At 37.0% G+C, this 11,580-nt stretch overlaps 1 protein-coding gene across 1 annotated transcript; it reads left to right on the top strand.

Moving 5' to 3' along the window:
* The first annotated feature begins 287 nt into the window (after positions 1 to 287).
* LOC122591143 (protein transport protein Sec24-like At4g32640) lies at positions 288 to 10,477 on the top strand. The gene is made up of 25 exons (XM_043763357.1): positions 288 to 423; positions 600 to 1,428; positions 2,437 to 2,670; positions 2,760 to 2,834; positions 2,925 to 3,023; positions 3,105 to 3,216; positions 3,340 to 3,467; positions 3,606 to 3,725; positions 4,174 to 4,254; positions 4,351 to 4,428; positions 4,573 to 4,665; positions 4,763 to 4,817; positions 5,090 to 5,166; positions 5,293 to 5,364; positions 5,487 to 5,570; positions 5,705 to 5,824; positions 5,911 to 5,979; positions 6,054 to 6,131; positions 6,210 to 6,348; positions 6,459 to 6,623; positions 8,602 to 8,747; positions 8,820 to 8,999; positions 9,258 to 9,346; positions 9,519 to 9,550; positions 10,011 to 10,477. The coding sequence occupies exons 2-25, from the start codon at positions 643 to 645 to the stop codon at positions 10,115 to 10,117; spliced, it is 3,219 nt and encodes a 1,072-aa protein (XP_043619292.1). The 5' UTR covers positions 288 to 423; positions 600 to 642; the 3' UTR covers positions 10,118 to 10,477.
* The last annotated feature ends 1,103 nt before the right edge of the window (positions 10,478 to 11,580 follow it).

The following is an 11,580-nucleotide window of genomic DNA, read 5'->3' as shown; positions in this document are numbered from 1 at the left end:
TACACTACCCTTAACATTAATAATTACGTTACATTATCAATCTTTTATCTTTTAAAATATCTCCATTAACCATTTATATCAATTATTTACACCAATCGACGCCTCATCTGCCACTAACTGTCACACCTGCCACCACATCGTCGCCGCCACGATCATATTGTGCGGTTAACGTGCTACTATGGTTATAATATAGTTACAATCACTGCAGTAAATCAAATAATATAATAATAATATAATACGAGTAGTATTTTATATATTTTGTTTATGTGGGTAGTTGTAAATTGTTTTCAAAGCTCCTTATTGCCCATTTTCACCTCTCTTCTTGTTCCCTTGATCTTCGGTTAGGTAATTTCTTACACCCACCTTTTTCTTGACCTAAATTCTCTCGATCAATCAATTACTCATCCGATCAGTAATTTACAGGTATACTCATCAAAATTTGATCTATTAATCTAATAGTAATAATTTCAGATCTTATTGATTTTACATGTGATCTTACATAAAGATTATTGATTTTGATTTGAATGGTAGTTTTAGGATCATGGTCTTGCATACTTTTGATTGTTGATGGGTAAAAATTGAATCTTTATTACCTGCAGTGTGAATTTGTTAAGAAAATTGTGAAGCTTGAAGATCTTGTTAATGGCAACTCCAGGTGGACCTAGACCAGGCAATCCACCCCCTAATTATAATAATCCTAATCCTAATTATAACCCTAATTCGATTTCGGATAATATGCAAAATTTGAATATAAATCGGCCTAATCAGCCGCCAAGTATCGGTAGAGGTCCTGTTCCTCCGTTTGGTCAACAAACATTTCCAACCTCAGCTCCATTTTCATCTCCATTTTCCGGGCCTAGTCGTCCTGGACCTCCACCTCCAGGTGTGGTTCCTAGAGGTGCAGTGCCACCTCCTACTGGACCTCCACAAGGTGCATTGCCCCCTTTCATGGCTCCTAACCGAGGTCCTGGTGGTGTCAGTGGTCCACCTGGCGGGAACCCTCCTCCTCCATTTGCTGCAAGGCCTGTGACTTCTGGTCCTCGTCCTGGTCCTTTTGGAGGTCCGGCAATGCCACCAGCCAATGTAGGTGGTGGTGGTGGTCCGATGAATAATGGCCCTCCGTCGTTTGGACCAGGTGGTATGCAAGGCGGTCCTCAGTATGCTCCAGCTGGTGTTAGACCAAGACCAGCTACTGGACCTCCACCTTCTCCACCATCAATGTCGTCACCAGGTGGTTCTTATTCAGGCCAATCAACACCTTTTTCTGGAGGTTCGCCTGATAATCAACCAATAGGGCCACCTCCACTTGCTCCTCCCTTTTCAGCACCCCCGAGAGGACCACCAACATTTTCAGCTCCGGGTCAAGGCATGGCTCAACAACAAGCTTCTCCCTTTGGGGCTCAACCATGGCAAATGCAACCTCGACAAGTAAGTTTCTTTTTATTACAACAATGAAAATACTATCATGTCTATCATTGTATAAAATAAATGATACTAGCCAGTAATTGTTTATGCATGAAACGTCTAAAGAAAAGATGATTTATATCTGGTGTTATGTTAGACTGTTAAGCTATTATTTCTGCTTTTTTTGGGGGGCGTTTTATGGTGTTGTCAGCTCTTTGTTTTCCATACTGCATCCTGTTCAACCATAGGAATGTATTAAGAGAGTTTTTGACACCGTTGAACAATATGCTTATTTCCCATTCTAGCTCACTATATAGTGCATAACGTCTTCTATTTGAGGATTTCTGATAGGTGAAACGTTCGTTTTATATTTGATTAATTCTCGCAAAAATGCAGTTAAAAGTGCCTTGCTTTCCTAGTCAGGACACTTGTTGAATCTTTAAACATAACGGACAATTGGATGTCTAAGTGAACATTTGTATATACTTTTGATGCTTTTCTGGCAATTAATAATTCTTTGCTATATCCTAAAAAATAATTAGAAGTTGATCGAGTTATATAGAAAAGATGAAAAGATCGGAAATATTACTTGCAAGTTGTGGAACTCACTGGAACGAAACAAGTTGAGAAAAGACCACCAATTTATGTGTTTTAAAGGCTTAGTTAACAATTGCGTGTTAGTCATAGCAGAGTGGCCTTGAGTAATTGAAGTCTTAGGGTGACAGAATGCAAAGCTGGATTAGTGGAGCCACACATAGAATATAATAAACTAAATAAAACATGCAATATTTAATATTACGTATTGAAGAATGCTGATTACATAACTAGTAAACAATCCACATTATTCCAAGATTTGATGCAGCTGCGCGAGAAGTGCAGTTGAATTGAAAGGGGTTTCATGAACTGACATATGTCCATGTTTTGAAAAAGATTTACTTTTCCGTGAGATACCAGTTTTTTTTAATATCTTCTTTTGAGTTTTCTATACTTCCATTATGAGATTGAGTTCTGAGCTTATTTAATATTTACTAGAATGTACCGCCTGCACCAATCCCTGGTTCTGGTCAACCATCAAGAATGTATGGCATGCAACCTGCACTTTCTAATCAACAATCAATGGCTACAATATCACCGGCCATGGGTGCTGGTGGATCAGCAGTCACAGGACCATCAAAGATCGATCCTAACCAAATTCCGCGCCCTATTCCCAGTCCCTCTGTGCTTCTACATGAAACTCGCCAGGGGTCCCAGGCCAATCCTCCACCGGTACTCCAATTTTTCTTGACTTTTGCGTACTTGATATTCCAACGATGTGTATATATATTTTATGATGACGTTCTATTTTGATTTTGAAGCCTGCTACCAGTGAATTCATCGTTAGGGATACTGGAAACTGCAGCCCACGGTACATGAGATGTACTATCAATCAGGTTATACATATACTTTTTCTCTTATCTACTTGCTGTACAAGTGTTGGTGGTTAATTTAATGTGAGTTTATGCTGTTTTCTTTTTTCTCAGATTGCTTGCACTTCCGATCTTTTGACCACTTCTGGTATGCAGCTGGCCTTGTTGGTTCAGCCGTTGGCCCTCCCTCATCCATCCGAGGACCCCATTCAAGTAATGCATGGACATCTTTTTCTTATAATATGTGTTATCATATAATACTTATTTGTAAGCTCTAAATGTTAATTTTGGCAGATAGTGGATTTTGGTGAAAGTGGCCCTGTTCGCTGTTCTCGGTGCAAAGGGTACATCAATCCATTCATGAAGTTTGTTGACCAAGGAAAACGTTTCATCTGTAACTTTTGTGGTGAGAATTATCAGCTATTAAATATTTATACGAATTATATGAGAGTATGCAGGTTTTCACTACAACATTAGGAGTTATTTGGGAGAGAATGTTTTCACTCTGTTCAATGCTTCTCTTTTGCAGGTTTCACTGATGAAACTCCCCGTGATTATCAGTGCAATTTAGGTCCAGATGGCAGACGACGAGATGCTGATGAGAGGCCTGAGCTATGTAGAGGCACTGTTGAATTTATTGCTACAAGAGAATTCATGGTTTGTTGTATTCTGTTTACTATTGGTCCCTGCTTATCACAAAACACTCTTCATTGCTAAAATAAAGTATTCAAAAGATTATTTATTTGGATGGTGTAATACCATTTAATTGGTACCCTGTTTCTTGTATCTTCCCAGGTGCGTGATCCGATGCCGGCTGTGTTTTTCTTCCTCATTGATGTATCAATGAATGCCATACAAACTGGTGCTACCGCTGGAGCTTGCAGTGCCATCAGTCGTGTTATTACGGATCTTCCAGTAAGTTTCCATCAATCGTAAACCTTGATGTTTTAAATGTGAATTGTAAGTCTGTATATTATCCGAGTGTAATCTTTTCTGTAATTCATATTATTATCTTCTATATTAATAGAAGATGAAATGAATAGTAACATGCGACAAAGACGAGTTTTTATTCGGCCACGTCGCATCCTGTTCCATCGCTCGGATTTTGCCACATCTCAAGAAGATGAAATGAATAGTAACATGCGACATGGCGAGTTTTTATTCCGCTACGTCGTACCTTAAATAAATATATATTTGATATGACAAACTTTCGAACAAATCCAACGATCTTTAATTAAGCGCTTGTAAGTTTAACGCAAATGCACTATCATAACAAAACCATATCAACACAAAAATTGTAGCCCCGCAGTGTGGGGTCCGGAACCAACTAGTTTGATACAATATGATAATCTGATTGGTGCAGGAGGGCCCTCGTACGATGGTGGGAATAGCAACATTTGACTCAACCATCCATTTTTACAATCTGAAACGTGCATTGCAGCAGGTTCAGTGCTTTGAATAACCAAGATTAATAGCTACAGAAGAAATAAATAGAATGTTTTTGCCAAGTGTATTGATTTTCTTGATTTGTGTGTTGCAGCCATTGATGCTCATAGTTCCTGATGTACATGATGTTTACACTCCTCTGCAAACCGATGTTATTGTTCAGCTTTCCGAGGTCAGTTATATAAAGTCTTCACATATTTTTGATGCTTTATAGCACTTGATTTAAAGGTGATCTGTTAAGTGTAACAGTATTTATGTTTTCATGATGTTTGGAAGTAATACTAAAATATTAATATTGTTATGGTTGAGACTACAGTGTCGTCAGCATCTAGATCTACTGCTGGAAAGCATCCCAACTATGTTTCAGAATAATAAAACAGCTGATTCAGCATTTGGTGCTGGGATTAAGGTACCAGGTTTTCTGTTTTGTTTATACTATCATTTTTATAAGAAGCCCTAGATTTCTGTTGGCATATATCACATGACCTTCACTTCTGTATCATCAGGCTGCTTTTTTGGCAATGAAGAGCACCGGAGGAAAACTTTTGGTATTTCAGTCAGGTAAGTTCATGAATGACTGATTCTTATATCTATATTCAAAAAGGTAGTACCCAAATCGTACTGATCATAATAGACATTTGATTTACATAAGTTTCAATAAAGACATCATATTTGATGTTCATTCCACGTGTGAATTGCACACGCTTAGACATACTTGAACTTCTGTTTCGATGATAAAAATAGTATTTCTATTTTATAGAACTAGAAGATCATATTAAAAGACAATTGTAAGTTGATAATTCTTAATTTTCTGGAACTGTCTTATATTCCAGTCTTACCTTCTGTTGGTATTGCGGCTCTTTCTGCTCGAGAAGCCGAAGGAAGAACTAATATATCTGCAGGAGAAAAGGTATAAATATCTTAAGACAAATGCCTGCCTGGTTTCGTTTTTTATGTTATATATGTAGCCTGCTGCATCTTTTTATTAGATATACTCTATTGAATTTAAAATATAAAAGATATTTTCAAATTTCAGGAACCTCATAAATTACTCCAACCAGCAGACAAGAATATGAAGCAAATGGCTATTGATCTTGCAGAGTACCAGGTGAAGCTTCCTTAATTTGCATTACTTATTTGAAAGTAACTTTTAGTTCTCAAGTTTCGTGCACTGGAAGTCCTGTGACCAATTCTTTCATGTTTTTACATATATAATTATCAACATTTCAGGTCTCAGTTGATGTATTTATTACTACTCAAAGTTATGTAGATATTGCTTCCATCTCTATCATCCCAAGGACGACTGGAGGGCAGGTAGTCATCAGTGACTTGTTAAATGGCATCAGAATTCATGTTTAATACGAGTACTTTTTTTTTTTGCTTTGCGAAACTTCATACATTTAGCTTATGTGGTTCGCATGTTGATTTCTATTCGTCCATTCTACCAGGTGTATTATTATCACCCCTTTTCCGCTCTTTCCGATCCTGCAAAACTCTACAATGATCTTCGATGGAATGTTACAAGGCCACAAGGATTCGAAGCTGTGATGCGTGTTAGATGCAGCCAGGTGAGCTCTCATTTCCTTCAATAATTGGCACTGAGAGTTAATTTTTTTATATATAATTTTATTATTTTCCCTCTTTAACTCTGCAGGGTCTTCAAGTTCAAGAATACTCTGGAAATTTCTGTAAGCGCATTCCAACAGATGTGGACCTGCCTGCGGTTTGTGCCTCCCCTCTACGTGAATTTTACTTATGGTATGATCTTATATTTCTAATCAAGTCCTAATTTTTCAGATTGATTGTGACAAATCCATCATGGTGACTCTTAAACACGATGATAAGTTGCAAGATGGCTCGGAATGTTCTTTTCAGGTATATTTAATAACATACCAAAGATAATATGGGCTAAATTATTTTTCTATAATAATCTTGTATGTTTATGTTGGTCAGTGTGCACTTCTTTATACTACTATGTATGGGCAAAGAAGAATTCGTGTCTCTACCTTGTCCTTGCCCTGCACAACCATGCTAAGCAATCTCTTCCGCTCAGCTGACTTGGATACACAATTTTCATGTTTTCTAAAGCAATGTAATTCATTCTTATCCTTTACTTGATTGAGTACATGTTTTTCTTAATCTAATCTATACCAAGTTAGCAGGACTTTCTAACATATTGATTGTTAATTATGTTTGGTACAGCGGCTAATGAAATCCTTACAAACCCGTTATTACAAGTAAGGGAGCAGGTGACAAACCTTTGCATCAATATTCTTCATGCTTATCGCAAATTTTGTGCAACCGTGTCATCATCAGGACAACTTATTCTTCCAGAGGCACTTAAACTGTTGCCTTTGTACACTCTTGGTATGCTTCTTCTTTATAGAATAATGTATGATAGCAATCTGTTTGAGAATTTAGTCTCCTAAGTCCTAACTAAACTATTAACAAAGTACTTGGTGCAATTTTCTCTGTATCTATTCAAAGCAACATTACAACTTCAATAATAAATAGCAAATGAAACTACTAGTGGTTGCCTAAACTTATAGATCAAATAAAACTTGGGTTGAATACTCTATAATGGACCGCATGTCCCTAAAGTAGTGCTAGAATAAATCAACTACAACGTGCATAAAACTGAAACTAAAAATGTATAAGAATTATAAGGTGATAATGGCATAGTCTTCCTAATGGCTTGGTCTTGATTATATGTGTCTAAACTGGATGGGTCTTTTGGTAACCCGTTTGGTTTGGGTCAGCTTAGCATGGATGGTACCCGTGTCAATAAATCATAGTTGTCAAAAGCGAAGGCGATGTCAAAGCGCAAAGACCTCAAATAGGGCGAAGGCGAGAGGCGCAAAAAAAGCGCACGCCCGGGAAAAAAAAAAGCGCACTAAGTAAATAATTATAAAATATTTATATATAGTGAAAACTAATAGTAAAAGAAAAATCAAATGTCATTTATAAAACCAAATATCATTCAAAAAATACAAACTTTTCAACCAAAAACTTCAAATTATTAGACTATGGTCACTACTCTGTGTCTTCTTCCCCCATTTTATATTTTCTATCTCTTCTTTTATCTTCTTAAACAACTATGGTCACTCATTTTGGCCGGTAAACATTAGATCTAGCCACGATTTGGCCAGATATTGAATGATTTAGTCGAATGTTGACCCATTTAACCAATTTGATTGCCGTTGACTACTAGAGTTGACCGTTGTTGATCGCCTTTTTCATGGTCGACTTGGGCCTAGGGTTTCAGGCGCTGGAGGTGCGCCTCGCCCGCCTTTTGCGCCTAGGCGCAAGAGGCGCTCGCCTTTGACAACACTGCAATAAATTGATACGAAACCATCCCATAATAGTCCCAATTTAAGCCACAAGCTAGGTGCAAAACTCACTCAAAAAATTTAGCTCAAAGGAGGAGGGGACACCTATAACTTATAAAACACCACCAATCCCATACTTAGCCGATTTTGGATCTTAACAATACCCATTTGAAGAGCTAACTTCCTTGTTAATCACGGTTGGCACCCCTCTTTTTTTGGGTCCAGGCCACCATTCCATAGGCTACCACTTCGAACTCGTTGGTCTGGGTTGGCACCCTTTTATTCGGGTCCAAACCACCACTCCGAGTGTTGGAACATCGAAAGGTAGGGTTGGCTCTGATACCAATTGATGCAAACCCATCCCGTAATAGGCTTGCATTAAGCCATGAGCTAGGTGTAGCTCCAAAAACCTAGCAAGATGAGGGGACGCCTAGACTTATAAACCACTAAACAATCTCATGGTTGGCTGGTGTGGGATGTAACGAGGTAGGATGTCTCAGCCCAGACCTGATCAAGCCCACATGGGGTTTTATTCTACAACCAATTGGTGATAGGACTATAGGAGTAGTCCATTAGGCTTATATGCAAGCATCGATATCTTTCTTTTACAGATGTGTAAAATCTACTTATATAAGGATGGTCTGGTCAGAGTCTTCTTTCTAATGGTTTAGCTGGGCAAAATAAATATATTAGTCTAAAAGGAAATATGTGAATTGGGTGACTGAAAGTGGGCCAACCGACAATGTGTATTGTATTAGAAAATTTTAAGTTACCAACAGTAAAATAAGCTAGCCCCAACTCCCTACCATTGATATCTTTTGGCAACAATGGTAAGCACTGACGCACTGTTAAGCATGGTAACTTGTTGGCTGCAGGGGCCGGTACTCCATATTCTATCTAGGTTCTAGTTTTACGTACACCCCACCTCTGTTGCTTATATAAGGCATTCTAAGTTGTTTTTTTTATCAGTCTTTCATGTGGCTTGATGATTAATCTCATTATTTGGTTCATTTTAGCTTTGATAAAAAGTATTGGAATGCGGACCGATGCACGGATAGATGATCGGTCATTTTGGATCAATTATGTTTTCCCTCTCTCTGCACAATTGGCAATTCCGCTTGTTTACCCCAGGATGATAAGCATTCATGACCTTAATTTAAAGGTAAAGGTTACAATTTGCTTTTAATATTCTCTGCATGGGGCCTTACATAGTTTTTTGTTTATGGGATTTCAGGAATCAGAGGGATCTGTTATTCCTGCTGTTATTCCTCTTTCAAGTGAACAAGTAAACGAAAATGGAATCTATCTCCTCGAAAATGGTGAGGATTGCTTAATTTATATCGGAAGCGCTGCTGATCCTGATACAACACGCCAACTCTTTGGCTTTTCATCTGCGGAAGAGGTTCCTACTCAGGTACACTCGTTAGTATTTCATTAAAAGTTATTGTCACCATAGTCATTTCTGATATTAAGAGAAAATTTTGACAAATAAGACCCACTTCAAAAATCTATCCAATTTTTTCGAACCAATTTTGACCTGTTACTTAATACCATTTCTCCCATCTATTTTAACATATCTGGTCTGAATGTCAAAAAAAAGCCAAACTTGCCAGTATCACATGCTTTCTTTATCATTTTGCCATTGCTCAGTATCTTCTATGTTTGTATTCAGTTTGTATTGCAGCAATTCGACAATCCTATGTCGAAGAAACTCAACGAGGTCATAAACGAGATCAGAAGCCAAAGATGCAACTACCTTCGGTATGTATGATTGTTGCTGCATGTCGTAAATGTCAAAATCAGACTATATTTGTTATTGAGATTTTTTTTTTGAACGGCCAACAAAACTTTTTTATTAATACCAATCTTGTTATTGAGAATGCTTTCATGTTTATATACGTCTTCATTCTTGACACTATTTTACTTCTTGCAGCTTAAAACTATGCAAGAAAGGAGATCCATCAGGTAGTATAATTATCAAAACTGTTTTTCTTTCCTCTTTTTGTGTTATACCATTGCTTTCAAACCATAATCGTTCTTGCAAAAAATAAAGCCAAATTGACACTCATGGAGAAAAAAAGAGGCAAAAACTATGCTCTTTTTGCAGTTCTATTTGTTTACATCGTTTACAGTTGATCATTTCTACCAACTATAATTATTATTTTATTGTTTTTTCGCAAGAACGATGGAGTTCAGTAAAAGTGGCAAGTTCAATCTGTTCACTTAAGAATTAGTAGATTCTAAATTAAGTTAAAAGTAATATAGTTTGGTAACTAAGATACCCAACCAGTGTTTGTTTGGACAAAATTAAAGATATGTACAAAGTGTTTGCCAACCCAACGAGTACATAAGTTACACATTTTGACCCTATCCTATTCCCATCTCTACATTCTAGGCTCTTTTTAACGTCCTTTTTCCCCTTCAGGAATGCTGTTCTTTTCATACATGGTGGAAGACAAGTCTCCAAGTGGTCTCTCCTATGTTGAGTTCCTAGTACATGTCCATCGGCAGATTCAAAGCAAAATGACTTGATGTTGTTGAGGACTCGAGTTTCATTTACTAGCTTTGGTAGTGTAAAGTGTGCAGAAATTTGGATCTCGAGATTAAAAGTAAAGCTCGAAAAGTGTTGAAAATGCGGCTTTGGCGTGGTTATCCCACCCAGTATTTTTGGTGAAAACTAGTTGAGCAAAGTTCCGAATTTATAGTTTTTGGTTATATATTGTAGCTTAAATTTGAGCATTGTGAACTTGTAGCATTTAATAGATAGTTTGGTTTGACCAGTGACCAATACTATTTATCTTTTTTGTTTTATATATATTTATAGTGATATTCCCTCCTTCCGACTTCTGTGATGTATAAGTTGCAATATTATAATTGTCTTTGAACATGAAATTAACTTCTTAGCTGTCTCCTTGATGCACATTATTGTTGCTACATTAGAGTGCAAATCACAAGTTTAGAGACTCATCATTTTGATATTGTGTTAATACTTACTATCCTTAATAAACATGACATTTTGTTGTCATTTTACAGTTTATTGTTGCTACAACTTTGGAGGTCAATGCAAGTTAGAATCTTGGAATTTTCCAAAACCCTGTTGATTTCTATAACCAACTCTCCTCTTTCGCAATCCTATGATTCATTGGTCTGCTACTGCATTGGATTCATATGATGCCTCATGTTATACCTGATCTGCTATCTTCTTGCATAGCCCCTGCTGTAATTAAGTTCTAAAATTTTGCGAACTAATGCAACCTTAAAAGCCAAAGTCCTAAACCCCGCTGTCGGTTTTACTTGTAAAAATGAAATCATATGGTTGAAAACTATTATTACAAAACCATAAAATTTGTGGTTAACTGTTTCATCAATAAAAAAGAGAAACCTTTTATGCATTACACAAGATTGGTGTCATTGTCCTACGTGGTTAGTTAAATGGTAGATTGAGGTTGCAAACGGATAGATAGCAGTACATCATTAGTCGAAAGAGGCCAGAAGTATCCGAGGAAATTACAAGAAAGTGCTGATATCTCTCCTATTGAGAAACAAAAAGTGGTAAAGGATATGGCTGCATACTTATTTGGGATTGTAAGGCTATTTATGATCAGAAGCACTGGGTTGTACAAGTTTTGTGATTCAGTAGACCAACCATTTTTTATTTTCTTGTAATTTTAAACTTGTATCGACTGACAACACCAAAAATCTTTCAAGTTGAGTTAAGTTGTTTAAGATTAGAGTTTTGGTAATCTGGAATAATATTGTATCAGAATCCAAAACACAAACCAACCAACAAAATTCATTATAGTGTAGATAGCCCACGAGTGTCCAAATTTTCAAAGTACTTGTATAATTTAGCACAAGAGTTTGTTGGTGAATGATTAAATGATATATCACCTTTGGTAATCACCAACAAGAATGACAAAAGTTTCAAGGCTTTATTACATGTGCAGAAACAGATGTAGTGTTGGTAATTTGGTATAGAGAAGTTACAAGGACTT

This window comes from Erigeron canadensis, chromosome 3 (genome assembly GCF_010389155.1).
Source record: "Erigeron canadensis isolate Cc75 chromosome 3, C_canadensis_v1, whole genome shotgun sequence".
Classification (NCBI taxonomy): Eukaryota; Viridiplantae; Streptophyta; class Magnoliopsida; order Asterales; family Asteraceae; genus Erigeron; species Erigeron canadensis.
Note: the sequence above shows the minus strand (reverse complement) of the source record. Positions and strands in the feature narration are given on the sequence as shown.